This window comes from Eriocheir sinensis, chromosome 14, assembly GCF_024679095.1.
Source record: "Eriocheir sinensis breed Jianghai 21 chromosome 14, ASM2467909v1, whole genome shotgun sequence".
Taxonomy (NCBI): domain Eukaryota; kingdom Metazoa; phylum Arthropoda; class Malacostraca; order Decapoda; family Varunidae; genus Eriocheir; species Eriocheir sinensis.
Window position 1 is genome coordinate 6,720,349 of NC_066522.1, and position 21,108 is coordinate 6,741,456.

Below are 21,108 nucleotides of genomic sequence, written 5' to 3' on the forward strand. Positions count from 1 at the left end.
CAGCGGGTCGGTGCACAGGATGGAGCCGCCACATCCGGGCTGCGAGCACTTGAGGGCCCCGAAGTAAGTCCCGAGCTCGGTGGGGTCGCTGCACCGGGCACACGCACAGTCGAAGAACTTCCCGTAGCGGAGGTGTTTGCGGCGCTCGGTGGTGGCGGAGAGTATGTGTGTGTAGGTGGCTGTGTTGGGGGGGAGGGGAAGAAAAGTTGAGGTTAAGGGCTGAAATGGATGTGGGTGTGGGTGACTGTGTTGGGGAGGAAGAAGAAAAGTTGAGGTTAAGGGTTGAAATGGATGAATGGATGAAGCTGGGTGGGTCGTTAGGGTTTGTAAGAGATAAGAGGTTGTATATGGATGTGGGTGTAGGTGGCTGTGTTGGGGGGGGAAGAAGAAAAGTTGAGGTTAAGGGCTGAAATGGATGAAGGTGGGTGGTTAAGGTTTGTAAGAGATAAGAGGTTGTATATGGATGTGGGTGTGGGTGGCTGTGTTGTGGGTGAAGAAGAGGTTGAGGTCAAGGGCTGAAATGGATGAATGGATGAAGGGGGTGGTTAAGGTTTGTAAGAAATAAGAGGTTGTATATGGATGTGGGTGTGGGTGGCTGTGTTGGGGAGGAAGAAGAAAAGTTGAGGTTAAGTGCTGAAATGGATGAATGGATGAAGATGGGTGGGTGGATTGGGTTTGAAAGAGATGAGAGGTTGTATATGAATGTGGGCGTGGGTGACTGTGGGTGGCTGTGTTGGGGTGAAGAAGAAGTTGAGGTTAGTGGTTGAGATTGATGAATAAATGACATGCAATGGAGAGAATGTGGATAAATGTGTGTGATAAAGGAGTGAAAGGAAAGAATGATGGGTGGATGAGGGTGAGGGAAAGGCTGAGTGTGAAAATAAAGGAGAGGATGAAGGAAATTTAAAAGGGGAAGAGGGTGAAGGAAGAAGAATAAAAGGAGAGAAGAGATAAAGAAAACAGGAATGGATGTAGGACGCAGTGAAGGAAGGAAGGGAGATGAGTGGGGGAAGAAGAAGCTGCTGATGATAGGGGAAGAGATGATGAAATAGATGAGATAAAGAAGTCAATAGAAGAAGATGCTGAATGAGTGGATGAGGGTGAGAAAGTAAAAGAGAGAAAAAGGATGTGGGTGAAGGTAGTTGTGTGGTGGGTGGAGGAGGACGAGGATGAAGCTTGAACTTGAGATGGATGAGTGGATGCTGATATGTGGATGAGGGGACGACGATACAGCTAGAGATAGACAAATGCAGAGAAAACGATGGATAATGAGTAGATCACGCTTTTCTCCCTTTTCTTAAACCATATTCTTACCTATCTTCATTGTTTTATCCTCATCTATCTATATTCGTATCTTCTTTATATAGTTCAGGCAAGTTGAGAATAGAAAAATATGTAACTGAACGTGAGAGAGAAAAAAATGTGTGGGAAAAAATAAGAAAAAAAAGATGAAAATCACTCAGCCCATACACCTGTCCTCTTACCTGCGATCTGCATGCAAAAAAAAAAAAAAAACAGTCAGAACCTACACCTGTCTTCTTACCTGAGAGTCTATATTAAAAAAAAGTCAGCCCTCTCCCCTCATACACCTGCCTTCTCACCTGTGATCTGGATGCAAAAAGAAAAAGAATAAAAAAAGAAAAAAAAGTCAGAACCTACACCTGTCTTCTTACCTGAGTCTATATTAAAAAAAAAAGTCAGCCCCCTCCCCTCATACACCTGTCTTCTCACCTGTGATCTGCTCGCCCTTCTTGATGGGCGTGGAGGCGATCACCACCATGGTCATGTCGTCCATCAGCGTGTGGTGCGTGTTGTTGCGGCAGAAGTGGGACATCATGGCGCAGAGGGGGTACACGCCGCGGATGAAGTACTGCTCCTTGGTGCCTGCAGTTGGGGAGAATGTGGATGAGGAGGGAGGGAGTGTTGAATTGGGGTGAGGGAGGGAGTGTTGAATTGGGGTGAGGTGGGGAGTGGTGGATTCGAGTGAGGGAGGGAGTGGTGGATTGTAGGAACGGAGAAAAATGTTAGTAAAGGCTAAATGAATGGGAAGTTTCTCTGCCTGTATATTTTATTACCTACAATTATTCTACTTTTCTTCGTCGCTTTCCTCTCTTTTCAACCACTCAAACACATGCGCTATGCTTCTTTCTCTCTCCCTCCTCTCTCTCCCTTATCAACTCCTCACCTTTGCCTGCACATCCAAATCCTCACGCACTCTTCCTCCCGCTCTGTACCCCCTCACACACACACACGCACTCCCTCACGCACGCACACACACGCACTCACCAGGTATGTTGCTGCGAACTTCATGACAGTTGACGTCCAGAATCCCGGTGATGGAGTGTAGGAGTTCTTCGTCTGCCTTCAGCTTCAGTTTGCCGCGAAGGTAGTCCACAACGTTTAACTGGAGAAGGGAGGGAGAGAGTTACACGGAGGGAGGGAGAGAGTAACACGGAGGGAGGGAGAGAGTAACACGGAGGGAGGGAGAGAGTAACACGGAGGGAGGGAGAGAGTAACACGGAGGGAGGGAGAGAGTAATACGGAGGGAGGGAGAGAGTAACACGGAGGGAGGGAGAGAGTAACACGGAGGGAGAGAGTAAAACGGAGGGAGGGAGAGAGTAATACGGAGGGAGGGAGAGAGTAACACGGAGGGAGGAGAGTAACACGGAGGGAGGAGAGAGTAACACGGAGGGAGGAGAGAGTAACACGGAGGAGGGAGGAGAGTAACACGGAGGGAGGAGAGAGTAACACGGAGGAGGGAGAGAGTAACACGGAGGGAGGAGAGAGTAACACGGAGGGAGGGAGAGAGTAACACGGAGGAGGGAGGAGAGAGTAACACGGAGGGAGGAGAGTAACACGGAGGGAGGAGAGAGTAACACGGAGGAGGAGAGAGTAACACGGAGGGAGGAGAGAGTAACACGGAGGAGGAGAGAGTAACACGGAGGGAGGGAGAGAGTAACACGGAGGGAGGGAGAGAGTAACACGGAGGGAGGGAGAGAGTAACACGGAGGGAGGGAGAGAGTAACACGGAGGGAGGGAGAGAGTAACACGGAGGGAGGGAGAGAGTAACACGGAGGGAGGGAGAGAGTAACACGGAGGGAGGAGAGTAACACGGAGGGAGGGAGAGTAACACGGAGGAGGGAGAGAGTAACACGGAGGGAGGAGAGAACACGGAGGAGGGAGAGAGTAACACGGAGGGAGGGAGAGAGAGTAACACGGAGGGAGGGAGAGAGTAACACGGAGGAGGAGGAGAGTACACGGAGGGAGGAGAGAGTTACACGGAGGGAGGAGAGAGAGTAACACGGAGGAGGGAGAGAGTAACACGGAGGGAGGGAGAGAGTAACACGGAGGGAGGAGAGAGTAACACGGAGGAGTGGGAGAGAGTAACACGGAGGAGGAGAGAGAGTAACACGGAGGGAGGAGAGAGTAACACGGAGGGAGGAGAGTAACACGGAGGGAGGGAGAGTAACACGGAGGGAGGGAGAGAGTAACACGGAGGGAGGAGAGAGTAACACGGAGGAGGAGAGAGTAATACGGAGGGAGGGAGAGAGTAACACGGAGGGAGGGAGAGAGTAACACGGAGGGAGGGAGAGAGTAACACGGAGGGAGGGAGAGAGTTACACGGTGGGAGGTTGAGAGTAACACGGAGGGAGGGAGAGAGTAACACGGAGGGAGGGAGAGAATAACACGGAGGGAGGAAGAGAGTAACACGGAGGGAGGGAGAGAATAACACGGAGGGAGGGAGAGAGTAACACGGAGGGAGGGAGAGAATAACACGGAGGAGGAGAGAGAACACGGAGGAGGAGAGAGTAACACGGAGGGAGGGAGAGTAACACGGAGGAGGAGAGAGTAACACGGAGGGAGGGAGAGAGTAATACGGAGGGAGGGAGAGTAACACGGAGGGAGGAGAGAGTAACACGGAGGGAGGAGAGAGTAACACGGAGGAGGGAGAGAGCACGGAGGGAGGAGAGTAACACGGAGGGAGGAGACACGGAGGTAGGGAGAGAGTAACACGGAGGTAGGGAGAGAGTAACACGTAGGGAGGGAGAGAGTAACACGGAGGGAGGAGAGAGTAACACGGAGGGAGGAGAGGAGAGAGTAACACGGAGGGAGGGAGAGTAACACGGAGGGAGGAGAGAGTAATACGGAGGAGGAGAGAGTAACACGGAGGGGAGGGAGGAGAGAGTAACACGGAGGAGGGAGAGTAACACGGAGGAGGGAGAGAGTTACACGGAGGGAGGAGAGAGTAACACGGAGGGAGGAGAGAGTAACACGGAGGGAGAGAGAGAGTAACACGGAGGGAGGGAGAGTAACACGGAGGGAGGGAGAGAGTAACACGGAGGGAGGGAGAGAGTAAAACGGAGGGAGGGAGAGAGTAAAACGGAGGGAGGGAGAGAGTAATACGGAGGGAGGGAGAGAGTAACACGGAGGGAGGGAGAGAGTACTACGGAGGTCGGGAGAGAGTAACACGGAGGAGGAGAGTAATACGGAGGGAGGAGAGAGTAACACGGAGGGAGGGAGAGAGTAACACGGAGGGAGGAGAGAGTAACACGGAGGGAGGAGAGAGTAACACGGAGGAGGAGAGAGTAACACGGAGGGAGGAGAGAGTAACACGGAGGGAGGGAGAGAATAACACGGAGGAGGAGAGAGAGTAACACGGAGGGAGGGAGAGTAACACGGAGGGAGGAGAGAGTTACACGGAGGGAGGAGAGAGTAACACGGAGGGAGGAGAGAGTAACACGGAGGGAGGAGAGAGCACGGAGGGAGGGAGAGAGTAACACGGAGGGAGGAGAGAGTAACGGAGGGAGGGAGAGTAACACGGAGGTAGGGAGAGAGTTACTCGGAGGGAGGGAGAGAGTAACAAGGAGGAGGAGAGGTAATACACGGAGGGAGGAGAGAGTAACACGGAGGAGGGAGAGTAACACGGAGGAGGAGAGAGAGTAACACGGAGGGAGGGAGAGTAACACGGAGGGAGGAGAGAGTAACACGGAGGAGGGAGAGAGTAACACGGAGGGAGAGAGTAACACGGAGGGAGGAGAGAGAGTAACACGGAGGAGGGAGAGAGTAACACGGAGGAAGGGAGAGAGTAACACGGAGGGAGGGAGAGAGTAACACGGAGGGAGGGAGAGAGTAACACGGAGGTAGTGAGAGTAATACGGAGGGAGGAGAGAGTAACACGGAGGAGGAGGAGAGAGTAACACGGAGGGAGGGAGAGTAACACGGAGGGAGGGAGAGAGACACGGAGGAGGGAGAGAGTACACGGAGGGAGGAGAGAGAGTAACACGGAGGGAGGGAGAGAGTAACACGGAGGGAGGGAGAGAGTAACACGGAGGGAGAGAGTAATACGGAGGAGGAGAGAGTAACACGGAGGGAGGGAGAGAGTAATACGGAGGGAGGGAGAGAGTAATACGGAGGGAGTGAGAGAGTAACACGGAGGAGGAGAGAGTACGGAGGGAGGGAGAGAGTACACGGAGGGAGGAGAGAGTAACACGGAGGAGGAGAGAGTAACACGGAGGGAGGAGAGAGTAATACGGAGGGAGGAGAGAGTAACACGGAGGAGGGAGAGAGTAACACGGAGGGAGGAGAGAGTACACGGAGGGAGGGAGAGTAATACGGAGGAGGAGAGAGTAACACGGAGGGAGGAGAGAGTAACACGGAGGGAGGGAGAGTAATACGGAGGGAGGAGAGAGTAACACGGAGGGAGGAGAGAGTAACACGGAGGGAGGGAGAGTTACTCGGAGGGAGGGAGAGAGTAACACGGAGGGAGGGAGAGAGGGAGAGAGTAACACGGAGGGAGGAGAGAGAAATGGAGGGAGGAGAGTAACACGGAGGAGGAGAGAGAGTAACACGGAGGGAGGGAGAGTAACACGGAGGGAGGAGAGTAATACGGAGGGAGGGAGAGAGTAACACGGAGGGAGGGAGAGTAACACGGAGGAGGGAGAGAGTTACACGGAGGGAGGAGAGAGTAACACGGAGGAGGGAGAGAGTAACACGGAGGAGGAGGAGAGAGTAACACGGAGGGAGGAAGAGAGTAACACGGAGGGAGGGAGAGAGTAACTCGGAGGGAGGGAGAGAGTAACACGGAGGAGGAGAGAGTAACACGGAGGGAGGAGAGAGTTACTGGAGGAGGGAGAGAGTAACACGGAGGGAGGAGAGAGTAACACGGAGGGAGGAGAGAGTAACACGGAGGGAGGGAGAGAACACGGAGGGAGGAGAGAGTAACACGGAGGGAGGGAGAGTAACACGGAGGAGGGAGAGAGAACACTTGGAGGGAGGGGGAGAATAACACGGAGGGAGGGAGAGAGTAACACGGAGGGAGGGAGAGAGTAACACGGAGGGAGGAGAGTGGAGGGAGGAGAGAGGGAGAGGAGAGGGAGGAGGGAGAGTAACACGGAGGGAGGAGAGAGTAACACGGAGGAGGGAGAGTAACACGGAGGGAGGAAGAGTAACACGGAGGGAGGGAGAGAGTAACACGGAGGAGGGAGAGTAACACGGAGGGAGGAGAGAGAGGAGGAGGAGAGAGTAACACGGAGGGAGGGAGAGAGTAACACGGAGGGAGGGAGAGAATAACACTGAGGGAGGGAGAGAAAAGGAAAGGTGGAAGGTAACTCACTCTTTTTCTCTGCTCTCTTTTCCTCGTCCTGAAACTCTTTTTTTCTCTCTCCTCTCTTCCCCATATAATCACTTTCCTTTTCCTTTCCTCATCCATCCAACCTTTTTCTTTTTTACTTTCTTTCTTTCCATTTACGGAGAGAGGGAGAGAAAAGGGAAGGTGGGAGGTAACTCGGTCTCTTTTTCTCTCCTATCTCTTCCTCATCCTGAAACTCTTTTTTCTCTCTCCTCTTTTCCCCATATAATCACTTTCCTTTTCCTTTCCCCACCCATCCAACCTTTTTTTTTAACTTCCTTTCTTTCCACTTACCCTCTCCTTTTCTCCTTACCTTCATGACCTCCTACTCTCCCTTTTTTTCCTTCTCTTCCTCGTTCAGTAACTCTTTTTCTACTCTCCTCTCCTCCCTCTTACCCTCTTGTTTTCTTCTCCTAATCTCCATCACCTTCTCATCCTACCTTTTCCCCTCGTTTCATCACCCTTTATCCCCCTTTTCCTGCCTCCTCTCTTTCCTCTCCTTTTCTCCTTTGTATCTTCATAACCTCCTCCTTCTCTGCCCTTTTCCCTTCTCTTCCTCACCCCTTTACCCTTTTCCTACCTCCTCTCTTTCCTCTCCTTTTCTCCTGTCCCTTCATAATCTCCTCCTACTCTGCCCTTTTCCCTTCTCTTCCTCACCCTTTTACCCTTTTCCTACCTCCTCTCTTTCCTCTCCTCTTCCTTTCCTCCTCTTTCTCATTCCTTATAGTACCTTTTTCCTCATTCTCCTTCTCCTCTCTCACCCTCAGCCTCATCTCTCTACCCTCTTCTCTCACGCCCTTTTCTTCACCATCCTTCCCTGATTCTCTCTCCATCTTATGCATGCCCTCCACCTCCTCCATTCCACCTCCTCAAATCCACACTCTCCTCAATCCACTCTTCTCCTTCCTACTAATCTCTCCTCCTCACCTGCCAACCCCTCTCTCCTTCTTTCCTATCATTCCTCCCCTCAACCACACCATTAATCATCTTTCTCCTCTTCTCACTTTAATCCTCCTCCTCACTCTGTCAGTCCCTCCCTCTCCTTCCCTCCCTCTTCCCCCTCTCCCCCTCTCCTCCTCTTTCCCTTCCATTCCATCTCTCCTTCCCCACCTTCTTCATCTCTTCTTCTCCCTCTTCCTTCTAATCCCTTCTCCTCCAATCCTATCCCCCTCTCCCCTCTTCCCCTCTTCCTATCATTTCACCCTCCTTCCCACCTTCTACAATCCACTCTTCTCCCTCTCCCTTCTCTTCAATCTCCCTCCCTCAATAATCCCCTCCTCCTCCTCCTCCTTCAGTCGCTACTCCACCCTCCACTCGACCTGCAGCACCAAGGCCTTCTATAGGAGAGGAATCACACGCCCTGTTCCTTCCCCTCTGCCTCCTCGCCTCACCTGCTCCCTCTCCCAAAGCTCCGTGCCGCGCCTCAGGTCATTGTGGCTCTCCATGGCCATCATCGTCGCCCACTTCTTGGGGTCCGTCGAGCTCAGGCAAAAACATCTGAGGAGGAAGAAGGAAGGTTTGGTAAGGGTGTACGTAGCCCCCATCCACCTAGTACCGACTCACTCACACAGATTCACTCACTATTATTCAAGGGAGTGATTTTTTTTTTTTTTTTTACAGCAGAGGAGTCAGTTCAAGGGCATAAAAAAGGGTAACAAATGTGAAAAAAAGCCCGCTACTCACTGCTCCTATAAAGAGTTAGAAGAGTGGCCGAAATATAGGTCAATTTCGGGAGGAGAGGTGTCCTGATTTACCAACCTGACTCCTCTTCCTGACCTCTCATTCCTCATCACATACACCCTGACCCAATCAATTAGTACTTACTCCTTTCTACATATATCTTACCTTCTTTCTTTCTCTCTGCCTCATCCAATCAATCTTCATTCTTCCTCCTTTATGCAACACATCCTTACTCAAACTATTTCAATATTTTCTCATCTTTTCCATAAGAACATAAGAACATAAGAACGTAGGAGTCTGCAAGAGGCCGGTAGGCCTGTACAAGGCAGCTCCTTTGAACCTAAGCTTCCGTGTATCTAACCCCACCTAATATCGCTGTCCATGAATTTATCTAGTCTATTTTTGAATGTGCCAATTGAACTGGCGCTCACCACATGACTGCTAAGCCTATTCCACTCATCCACCACTCTGTTAGTAAACCAATTTTTGCCTATGTCCCTGTTGAATCTGAATTTATCCAGTTTAAACCCATTACTTCGCGTCCTATATGTATACCCGGTTCTCTTACCAACAAAACCTTATGAATATCCCCCTTATCAAAACCCTTCATCCATTTATAAACCTCGATCATGTCTCCACGCACCCTTCACCTTTCTAGAGAATGCAAGTTTAAATGTTTGAGTCTTTTCTTGTATGGCAAGTTTCTCAACCCCTGAATCATCTTAGTCATCCTCCTCTGCACAGATTCTAACATTTTGATATCCATTTTATAGTAAGGTGACCAGAACTGAACCGCATAGAAACAAGGAAGAGGATATAGAAATTAGGAGAAAGTTGGGTTGAGTGAGTAGGTGTTTTGAAAAGGAGTAAGAATGAATTTCCATCTTCCTTTCTTCTCTCTCTCACACGTCATAACACACAGACCCTCACTCAGTTAAGCTCCATTCTTCCTTCTTTTCGACACAGATTCTCACTCAACTATCCTTTATTCTTCTTTCTTTCTATCCCATATTCCTCCCCTTTCTATCGCTCTCCTCCCTTATCACACACGTTCATTCACTCAGCCTTTCTTCCTCTTCAATTTTTCAACAGATCCTCATTCGAACTGACTGAATACTTCCTCCTTCCTGTCTCTATTCCATCTTCCTCCCACTCTTTTACACTTGACACACGCACATTTTCACTCAGTCTTCATTCTAACTCCTTTTCAAAACACCTACTCACTCAGCCCGACTCAATGCTTTCTCCTAATTTCTCTATCCCCCTCCTTGCTTCTTCCTCAAAATACACCTCCTCACCCAACCCAACTTATATAACTCTTTATCGCCATAGTCTTGTCACACCACACACACCACTCACAAATCAGACGCAATCTTCTTATCCGACTTTGATTTTCCTTACATCTGTCCCTCCCTCCCTCCCTCCCCTTCTACGTTTTGTTCTTCACCTCCCTATTTCTCCCTTCCCTCCTGCTTCTCTCACCTCCGCCCCCTCCACATGAACACATATATATTAACCGCTCTTCACTCTCTCTCTTCCTCCCTTCCCTTCTACTTTCCTCACCTCTGCTCTCTTCCATACACACATATATTCCCCTTACACTTCTTCACCCTCCCTTTCTTCCTCCTCCTTTCTATTCCTTCCTTCCATCCTACTTCCCTCACCTCATCCCCTCTCTTTTTCTCTATCCCTCTATCTTCCCCTTACATAGCTCTTCATTCTCCCTCTCATCCTGCACTTCCTTTAATCCTCCTTCTCCCTCTCCTCCTCCTCCCTCCCTCCTCCCTCCCCCCCCCCCACCACACACCTGAGAGGCAGCATAAACTCGTACATGAATATATCCTCGCTAAAGTCGCTCTTCTTCGGCTTGTACCCCGCCGCCGCGAACACACGGCATTCGAGGGGGTGGTGGCCTCGCGTCTCGCACTCCTTGGAGCACAGCGGCCACCCACACCTGCCGAGGGAAAGGACAAATCAGGGAAATGCGAAGGGAAAGGTAGACAGGTTAATAAGTATCTTGCGAAGGGAAAGGTAGACAGTTTAATAAATATTTGCCGCTACCTTGGACACTACTTCACTATCGCCACCTCACGCCTGCTAGATTTAAAGGCTGCAAGATCCATTAGCCCTCCACCACAATTGTGCATATACTTCCATTCATCCATCCTTCCTCTTTCATTCTTTCCAGCCCCCGTTCGCCCCTCCCTCTTTCAGTCACTCTGCACCACCCTTTGTTTTTTCTGTCCTATCCTCCCTCAAACCTATCAACTCTCTCTCTCTCTCATTCCTTCCCTCTCATCCATCCACCCATACCTCTTTCTATCCTTCTTTCTCACCCTCCCTATTTCTCTTCTCTCCTTCAACGGCATCCACCCTCTCTCACTTCCTTTCCCTCTTCCATCTGTCCATCCCTCTGTCATCCCTGTTGGCATACCCTCCATTGTCTCTTTAACCATTTCTCCCTCTTTCCCCTCCTCATTCATGCCTCCCATTCCCCATTTTTTATCCTACCATCCACTCATTCCTGCTTCCTCCCCCTTCATCCCATTCTTACTTCTTTAATCCCTCCAATCTATCTTTTTCACATCCTTCCGTTCCTCTCTTTATTCTTCTGTTCTATCACCCCTCCTTCTCTAGCCTCCCTCCCTCTCTTCCTCCCTTCTACCCTCTTTCAATCCCTCCCTTTCCCGCCCTCCCTCCTTTCCACCCTTACTTGGAGCATTGGCAGGCGTCCCAGGAGTCGAGTTGTCTGTAGCAGCTGAGGCAGATGAGGTCCGTGGTCTGCTTGGGCCCCGTCACGATGGGGTGGTCCACGAAGATGACCTCCCCCTCAGCGATGTCCCGCGTGGCGATGGTGCACCTGGGATGGGAAGAGGGACAGGTGAGGTGATGGGGAGAAGTGATGGGAAAGGATAAGCGTGAAGAAAAGGAAGAAAAGGGAGAAAGAAAGGGAGAAGGAAAGAGAATGAAAATATAGATAAGGAGAAGGAAAAAAGGAAGATAAAACACGTAGGAAAAGAAAAAGGAGTGGGGAAAAGTGGAAGGGAGATAAAATAAAGATGAAGAGGGAATGAAGCGTGATAATGGATAAAAGAAGGGGAAGGGAGAAGGAAAGAGAATGAAAATATAGATAAGGAGAAGGAAAAAAGGAAGATAAAACACGCAGGGAATGAAAAAGAAGGGAAAAGGGGAAAGGAGATAAAATAAAGATGAAAAGGGAATAAAGCGTGATGATGGATAAGAGAAGGGGAAGGGCTGACTGAGGAAGAGAGATGGGGGTGTGAAGGTGTGATGTGAAGTAGAGATGTAGAAAAGGAATGGGAAGATGAAGGAAAGAAGTGATTAGGATGACAGACAGGGAAGGGGTGAGATGGGAGGATGAGAAGAAGCAGGTGAAGGTTGATAGAAGGGGTAGACAGGTGTGAAAAAGGTAAAATAAGTGTGATGGGAATATTATATGGCAGGAGGGAAAAGGGTGATGGGAATGTTGTGAAGGGAAGGAGGAGGAATGATGGAAGGGAAGGAGGAGAGGAAGGAAAAAAGGTAAAGCATAGGAAATAGTGATATGGATAAAAGAGATAAAAGTAGTGATGAAAGAAATAACAAACGATAAAAAAATGAAAAACTGTGAAAAAGATGAAAATGAATAATGAGAAAAAATAGCAATAAAAAGACGAAACAAACACAAGTACTATATATTCATCTCTAAAACACACACACACACGCACACACACACCTGCCATAGGGTTCCACGTATTCAATATTCCACTTCCTCGATTCCTTCTGATCTATGATGTGAGGGGGCGCCTTGGTCTGTGGGGGGGGCGGGGGGGAGGAAGGAAGGAAGGAAGGAAGGAAAAGAAGATAGCAAGGAATGTAGGTAGGTATGTGGGAAGGTAGTAAGAAAGTAGGTAGGAAGAAACGAAGGAAGGAAGGAAGGAAAGGAAGAAAAGAAGGAAAGGAAGAAAAGAAGGAAGGTAGGTAGGGAGAAAGGTAGGTCGGTCGATAGGTAGGTAGATAGATAGGTAGGAAAGGATGAAAGTAATAAAAGAAAGAAGAAAAGAGAGAAAAGAGGGAAGAAAGGAAGGGAGGAAACAAGGAAGAAATGAAAAATAAGAAAGAAAGAAATAGGAAGAGAGAGAGAGGGAAGGAGACGAAAAAATAAGGAAAAAACCGAAGGGAAGAAAAGGAGAAAAAGAGGATATATATATATAGGGAAAGAGAGAAAAGGGGGACAGAAAGGGGGAGGAAAATGGTAAGAAAGAGGAGGGAATAAAAAATGTAGATGAGAAAAGAAAAAAGAAAGATGAAGAGGAAAAAACAAGAACAAAGCGGAGGAAAAAGAAGAAGGAAAAGAGAGGGAAAAAGAGGATACAGGGTTAGAGAGGAGAGGGGAGAGAAAGGAGGAGAGAAAAGATAAGATACGGGAAAGGAAATAAAAAAAATGCAGATAGGAAAAGAAGAAAAGAAAGATGGAGAGGAAAAACAAAGGGGAGGAAAAAGAAGAGGGAAAAAAACAGGAAGATAAAGACGAAGGAATGAATATGTAGATGGAGGGAAGAGAAGGAAAAGGAAAATGAGGAGTAATAGAGAGGGATAAGAGAAGGAAAAGGAAAAGGGAAAAAGGGTAAAGGAAAATGTACAGAGGGAGAGAATGGAAAAGGATAAAACAGGAAAGGAAGTGTGAGGAAGTGAAGGAAGGGAGATGAATGGGAGGGAAGGGAGAGAGGAAAATATGGAAAAATGTTATATAGGTAGAGGAAAAGAAGAAAGAAAGAAAACAGGAAGAGAAATAGGAAGAAGTGAAGGAAGGGAGACGAATGGGAAGAAAGGGAAAGAGGAAAATAAGGGGAAAGGTTATATAGGTAGAGGAAAAGAAGAAAGAAGGAAAACAGGAAGAGAAATAGGAAGAAGTGGAGGAAGGGAGACGAATGGGAAGAAAGGGAAAGAGGAAAATAAAAGTAAAAGTTAGGAAATGGAAAAGGAAGGAAAACAGGAAAGTAAATGGGAAAAAGTGAAGGAAGGAGGGAGTGGGAAGAAAGAAAGAGGGAAGGTCAAAGAAAATCAAGTTATATAACCTCCATTTCCCGTCAATAAACAACTTAAACCAACAATAAACAACAAAACAAAGGAATGGGAACAATTTTATGGCAGTATTACCAAACATTTTAGCATCAAATGAGTGATTAAAACTTTCTATCATGATAACCTCAACATCACATACACTACTACTACTACTACTACTACTACTACTCCTACTACTACTACTCACCATACTGTACTTGAACCAGTCGTACATCACGTCTACATGGTAAGGGTCCTCCGCCATGGTTACGGTTTTAGTGGGAGTTGATCCTCTCTTCCTCTTCTATGATCTCCTTCAGTTCCCCTCTTACCACGCCGTTTTCTTTCTCTCCCTCTCCTTCGTTGTGTATGATGTCCTTCCTCTCTCTGCAATAACAATATGATGGGTGCTGTAACTGTCTTCCGTATATCAAGCCTCTTTTGTTTTGTTTTAATATCCTTTTGACTGTCTCTCTTGCTTTTCTTTTGATTTGTATAATTACGTCAGTCCCTTCCTTCACTTCCTCACATTTCCTTACCTGTTTTATCCTTTTCCATTCTCTCCCTCTGTACATATTCCTTTACCCTTCTTCCCTTTTACTTTTCCCTCTCCTATCCCTATCCCCTTGAAAGCTTCTCGAAAAGCTATTCAAAAAACTGGAGGCGAGGGCAAGGCAAAGGCAACCCTTGATCAACCGAACCGTAGCGTCGATGCGGCTTGCAAGAAACTGTGTAACCAACGACGCCTCCGACAAGCGAACTCATTCAACACGACGCGGCCAAACCAGTAGTCACATTTCCATTTTGTACACAAATGCACGCAGTCTATTACCCAAAAAGGACGAAATTAGGGCGTATATTGCAACTGAGAAACCAGATGTGGTAGCCATCACAGAGACTTGGGCCAACTCTGCACATCTAGTATCTGAACTGTCATTTCCCGGGTACGAAAACTTCCAAAAAAATCGAATGCACAAGAAAGGAGGAGGAGTAATTTGCTACGTAAAAAGTACGCTCCCTGCCATAAAAATAGACAAACAGGACGCAGAGAATTACGACTCCGTCTATGTGGAAATAACTGCGAATAATAAGAAACTAACACTTGCGACCGTATACAGGCCTCCAAAACAACAGGCAGCCGATGACACTGCCCTGTACGAAGAGCTTCACTCTTTAACACAAAGTAAAGAAGCAATAATAATTGGGGACTTTAATTGCCCTAACATTGACTGGGGACAATTGACTGGAGATCAAGAGGGTAACAGGCTTATAGAAATGGTGGAGGATTCGTTCCTCACTCAAGTTGTAACTCAACCAACAAGAGAAAACAATCTGCTGGATCTGGTATTAGTAACTCATTCGCGACTGTGAAGTTGGTGAAAAATTAACGGTTGCGATCACCCCTTAATCCGTTTCAATGTCAACATAAGTCACAAACTCGTAGACAATCCGTCAGTGATACCCGACTACAAAAAGCAAATTTCAACCTAGCCCGTGAGCTGCTTCCTCTGCGACCTGGGACCAACTTCACCTAACCGACAATACAATCGACAACGTGTGGAACAACTTCAAAGATAAGCTTTTGGGAGTAGAAAAGGCTACAGTGCCGACGAAACCCAGGCGAGTAAATGGTGCCGTAGATCCACCGTGGATGACCAGAGAAATAAAAAGGGCGGTAAACTTAAAAAAAAGGAATTATAACCTAATGAAAGAGAATGACACGGCCGAAGCCCGTTCTCAGTACCACAACAGCCTCAGAGCTTGTCGCACCCTTATTCGCAGTAGTAAACGCAACTACGAAAAACAAATAGCGCGTGACATCAAGACAAACTCAAAAAAATTCTTCACATACATCAGATCGAAAAAGAAAGTAAAATCCAATATTGGTCCCCTGACAGACGAGACTGGAGCTGCAACTCAGGACAGTAAACAGATGGCCAGAATCCTCAACAGTAACTTCGCATCCGTATTCACAGTCGAAAACATCGAAACCATGCCCGAGAACCCTGACCCGCCGAGGGTAATCACGACCCTGAAAATTGACTCAATATGCGACCAAGAAGTGAAAGAGTATTTGGATAAACTCGACACGAACAAGTCAACAGGACCTGACGGTTTGTCCCCGCGGTTATTAAAAGAGCTTAAACAACAAATACTTCAGCCACTCACTAACATATTCAACCAGTCTGTTCAATTGAAAAAGGTCCCGGAAGACTGGAAGATGGCGAACGTAACACCAATTTTCAAAAAGGGAGACAAAAGCGTTGCATTAAACTACAGGCCCATAAGTTTGACATCAGTGGCAGGAAAAATACTCGAAAAGATTATTAGAGACAAACTTGTTAAGTTTCTAGAAGACAATAATGTAATCTCCGACACCCAGCATGGCTTCAGAAACAAGCGCTCCTGCCTAACGAATTTATTAGACTTCTTCCAAGGTATATATAAGAACTGGGATGCCCACATCCCCAGTGATGTTATATACCTGGACTTTCAGAAAGCCTTCGACAAAGTACCGCACGAGAGACTCCTTAAGAAACTGCACTCGTAGGGCATTGGAGCCAATCTGATCGCGTGGATAAGAGATTGGCTCACCGACAGAAAACAACGAGTACTACTCAACGGACAGCCTTCCGATTGGCTTCCAGTCACTAGTGGAGTGCCTCAAGGGTCAGTGCTGGGACCCATTCTCTTCATCATATATATCAACGACCTCGAAGCAGGACTGAAATCCACAATATCGAAATTTGCTGATGACACTAAGGTGGGGGGAAAGGCCCTCACAAAGACCGACTGCGAAATCATTCAGAAAGACCTCAATCACATTATCGAATGGTCGGAAAAATGGCAAATGTCTTTTAATGTTGACAAATGCAAAGTCATGCACATTGGGTCCAGAAATAGTAACCACACATACATCATGAATGGGAGACCTCTGCAAGCGATGCAGGAGGAAAAGGATCTTGAGTCACTATCAGCAGTGACCTGAAACACGCGAATCACTGTAAAAAGCATACAACAAAGCCAACACTATGCTCGGGTTCATAGCGAGGAACTTCGAGTGTAAAACGCCAGACGTGATGCTATCCTTGTATAATTCCATGGTAAGACCGCACCTCGAGTATGCAGTACAGTTCTGGTCTCCTAATTACAGAAAGGACATTGATTTACTGGAAAGGATTCAGCGACGCGCCACGAAAATGATACCAACCTTAAGGGCTCAACCGTACGAGGAACGACTCAAGCGACTCAATCTCTTTACATTAGAGAAAAGACGCCTACGAGGAGATATGATTCAAGTCTTCAAGTATCTGAAAAAATTCAATAACGTCGATTACTCCAATTTCTTTGAATTGCAAACCAACCTAAGAACTAGAAATAACGGTTTACCCATTCAGTCTAAGCGATGTAACACAGACATCGGAAGGAGTTTCTTTTCAAACCGAGTCATCCGTCACTGGAACAATCTTCCTTCAGAAGTAGTAAATGCGAATACTATCAACTCCTTCAAATATAGAATCGACCGTCACTTCGCTGCGTCGGGAGTAAACTGAATATTGAGTTGCTTTCATCTGCTCCTCAATATCGAGGTGCTTTCATCTACTCCTCAATGTCGAGGTGCTTTCATCTGCTCCCCAGGCCCCAGGCTGTCGAGCAGATTAAATCACCAAAGCGGGCAACCTCGTAATGAGCCAATAGGCTTTCTGTTGCCTGCGTTTCCATGTTTCCATGTTTCCATGTTTCCTTCCATCTGTCTCTGTTATTATTGTTATTTTGCTTCCGAGTGGCTGAATTCCTTGCTTTCCTTTTTCATTTGCGTACGGTATTCCAGGCCTCTGCTGTCTCACATATTATCGTTTTTTTGTCTCCTCCTTTCCCTCTTTTGACGTATGGGCCTATCATCCACCAAACCAAGACACTTCTCCACCCGAAATTGACCTCTCTTTTGGCCACTTTTCCCTCTTTACTTTTGTCTAGTATGGGAGCGGTGAGTAGCGGGCTTTTTTTTCTACACTCCTTTTGTTGCCCTTGAGCCCTCTCCTTTGTTGAAAAAAAAAAAAAAATAGGAAGTCGGTTTTTTTCAGTATTAGCCTATGAAAAAAGCGGAAAAAGCGGACTCAAATGGAAGATTGCAGTGGTGTTAGTATCAAAGAACACCACTGTCTTGCGTATAATGTCATATCTCGGGGTATTATTCCACAAAAGAAGAAGAAAAACATAGACAAACTAAAGAATGTGGTGGTATTAGTATCAAAAGAACATCATCGTCTTCCGTATTAAGTCATCTCTCGGAAAATTATCCCCACGAAAAGAAGAAAATGGGAACTCAAACGAAACAATGTGGTGGTGTTAATATCAAAAGAACATCATTGTCTTCCGTATTATGCCATCTCTCGGAGTATTATATCACGGAAAAGAAGAAAATACGAACTCAAATGAAACAATGTGGTGGTGTTAATATCAAAAGAACATCATTGTCTTCCGTATTATGCCATCTCTCGGAGTATTATATCACGGAAAGAAGAAAATACGAACTCAAATGAAACAATGTGGTGGTGTTAATATCAAAAGAACATCATTGTCTTCCGTATTATGCCATCTCTCGGAGTATTATATCACGGAAAAGAAGAAAATACGAACTCAAATGAAACAATGTGGTGGTGTTAATATCAAAAGAACATCATTGTCTTCCGTATTATGCCATCTCTCGGAGTATTATATCACGGAAAAGAAGAAAATACGAACTCAAATGAAACAATGTGGTGGTGTTAATATCAAAAGAACATCATTGTCTTCCGTATTATGCCATCTCTCGGAGTATTATATCACGGAAAAGAAGAAAAAGACGAACTCAAACGAAACAATGTGGTGGTGTTAATATCAAAAGAACATCATTGTCTTCCGTATTATGCCATCTCTCGGAATATTAACCAACGAAAAAGAAGAAAAACTGTCAAAAACACGTACTCAGACGAAAGAATGCTAGGTGTATCAAAGGAACAATATTATCTTCCTTAGTATGAGCTGTGAAAAAAGAAAACGGAAATAAAAATAGGTGAAAGCATACGCAATATCAACCATGAATCGAATTTGGCGCCGCTCGAGCCCAGGGCCACGTGGGGAAGTGTCAGTGAGTCGGAGTGCCAACCAGCAGTCTGCTATTCTTGGCACGCGAGTGAGAACCAGCAACAGGGGGGAGGAGGTGCATAGAGGAGAGAAAGGGAAAAGGGGGAGTAAGGAGGCGTGAGGAAGTAAAAATGCCATGAGCAGAGAGAGAAGAGAGGAACGAGGGCTATTTAGATTATGGGATGATAAAGAAGGAGGGTGGATGGAAGGAAGATGAAGAAAGGAAAGGGAGAAAGAGGAAGGTGGAAGAGGGGAAACGTGATATGGACAGAAAGAGGATGAAGGAAGGATGGAGAAAGAGAGGAAAAGAGAGTGAATGTTATACAAGGAAGAGGAATGGGAAGGAAAACAGGAAAGGAAATGGGAAGAAGTGAAGGAAGGGAGACGAATGAGAAGAAAGGGAAGGAGGAAAAATAAGAGTAAAAGGTAGAGGAAAAGAAGAGGGAAGGACAACAGGGGAGAAAGGTGGAGGTATGAGAGGAAACGTGATACGAACAGAAAAAAGAAGATGAATGAAGGAATGAAACACGGAGGATGAAGAGGAAAGAAATAAAGGGGAGAAAAATGCTAAGATATGGACAGGAAAAGTTAGTTGAAAAAATGCTAAGAAATGGGACAGGAAAAGTTATGTGGAAAAATGCTAAGAAATGGGACAGGAAAAGTTATGTGGAAAAATGCTAAGAAATGGGACAGGAAAAGTTATGTGGAAAAATGCTAAGATATGGACAGGAAAAGTTATGTGGAAAAATGCTAAGATATGGGACAGGAAAAGTTATGTGGAAAAATGCTAAGATATGGACAGGAAAAGTTATGTGGAAAAATGCTAAGATATGGGACAGGAAAAGTTATGTGGAAAAATGATAAGATATGGACAGGAAAAGTTATGTGGAAAAATGCTAAGAAATGGGACAGGAAAAGTTATGTGGAAAAATGATAAGATATGGACAGGAAAAGTTATGTGGAAAAATGATAAGATATGGGACAGGAAAAGTTATGTGGAAAAATGCTAAGATATGGGACAGGAAAAGTTATGTGGAAAAATGATAAGATATGGACAGGAAAAGTTATGTGGAAAAATGCTAAGATATGGACAGGAAAAGTTATGTGGAAAAATGATAAGATATGGGACAGGAAAAGTTATGTGGAAAAATGCTAAGATATGGGACAGGAAAAGTTATGTGGAAAAATGCTAAGATATGGGACAGGAAAAGTTATGTGGAAAAATGATAAGATATGGACAGGAAAAGTTATGTGGAAAAATGATAAGATATGGGACAGGAAAAGTTATGTGGAAAAATGATAAGATATGGGACAGGAAAAGTTATGTGGAAAAATGATAAGATATGGACAGGAAAAGTTATGTGTGCAGATAAAGGAAAAGAGGAAATGAAGGATAGATTGCTCGTGTTGGAGAGAAATGTAAAAGGAAAGAAAAAGATCAGAAGAAATTTACCAAAAGAAGGAAGATGGATGGAAGCGATGGGGATGCAGACAAACAGGAAAAAAGAGTTGAGAAAGAGTGAAAACAGGAGAAAGAGTAAAAAGATGAAAGTGATAAAAGAGGGAGATGGGAAGTCATGAACACGGAATAGATGGGCAAACAAAATAGAATAACAATATGATATGTAAACGTCAAGTGGGCAGTGCGTAAATAAATATGAAGGAGAAGGAAAATGACGAAACTGTAATAAAGAAAGAAAGAAAGAAAGAAAGAAAGAAAAGAAAGAAAGGAGAAATAAATAAAGAAAGAAAGAAATAGAAAGAAAGAAAAAGAATGATAGATAGATAGATAAATAGAAAGAAAGAAAGACAAGATTAAGTATGCACGTTCGAGGATAAAGGACAGCCCAAAGTACTTAAATATTTTCTACTCACATTCAATTAAAAAGATAATAGTTGTAAGTTATAAATGACAGTTAGGAACAAGGAAAGAAAATAACGCGATAAGATATAAAGACAACCACCCGAGGGAGACCTTGAGATTATTGAATTGCAAACGCTCTAAAAATAAAAATAAATAGTAAAATAGAATAACAATAAAAACGTGGTGATAATAAAAGTATGTTAATGGAAAAAAAATATCATTATTATTATCACCATTGCCAATAATAATAATAATAATGATAATGATAATAATAATAATAATAATAATAATAATAATAATAATAATAATAATAATAATAATAATAATAATAATAATAATAATAATAATAATAATAATAATAATAATAATAGTAATAATAATAATAATAATAATAATAATAATAATAATAATAATAATAATAATAATAATAATAATAATAATGACAAAAAATACCAGTTTCAAGAAATAAAGGTAAAAAAAAAGCGTGACATTTGTACACATTCATCACATTCACCACCACCACCACCATCACCCTTAACACCTCTATCATCACCACCACATTCATCACCGCCACCATCACCACTACCACCACCACCAGAAGCATCATCATCTCCACCCATACACTCATCACCACCATCACCACCACCACCACTACCGTCATCACCACCACCAGCACCACCACCCTAAGCACCATTATCATCACCAGCACACTCATCACCATCACCATCAGCCTCACCACCAACAC

The 21,108-nt window shown here is 45.5% G+C and overlaps 1 protein-coding gene and 1 long non-coding RNA gene across 4 annotated transcripts in view; one reads left to right on the plus strand and one right to left on the minus strand.

The window, feature by feature from the left end:
- Positions 1-21,108, minus strand: part of LOC126998370 (SET domain-containing protein SmydA-8-like) — a 42,099-nt gene that overhangs the window by 18,678 nt on the left and 2,313 nt on the right. For all 3 annotated transcript variants that reach the window (XM_050859908.1, XM_050859906.1, XM_050859907.1), the window contains exons 2-9: positions 13,581-13,759; positions 12,045-12,121; positions 11,022-11,168; positions 10,116-10,262; positions 8,020-8,125; positions 2,287-2,404; positions 1,732-1,884; positions 1-179 (exon numbers count right to left, since the gene is read on the minus strand). The exon at positions 1-179 is cut by the window's left edge and continues 48 nt beyond it. In XM_050859908.1, coding sequence (XP_050715865.1) covers positions 1-179; positions 1,732-1,884; positions 2,287-2,404; positions 8,020-8,125; positions 10,116-10,262; positions 11,022-11,168; positions 12,045-12,121; positions 13,581-13,637 — 984 coding nt within the window. In that variant the 5' untranslated portion in view covers positions 13,638-13,759. The remainder of the gene's footprint in view (positions 180-1,731; positions 1,885-2,286; positions 2,405-8,019; positions 8,126-10,115; positions 10,263-11,021; positions 11,169-12,044; positions 12,122-13,580; positions 13,760-21,108) is intronic.
- Positions 70-698, plus strand: LOC126998372 (uncharacterized). Its single transcript, XR_007752798.1, has 3 exons — positions 70-211; positions 399-452; positions 569-698. It is a non-coding gene; the product is annotated as an uncharacterized LOC126998372 (long non-coding RNA).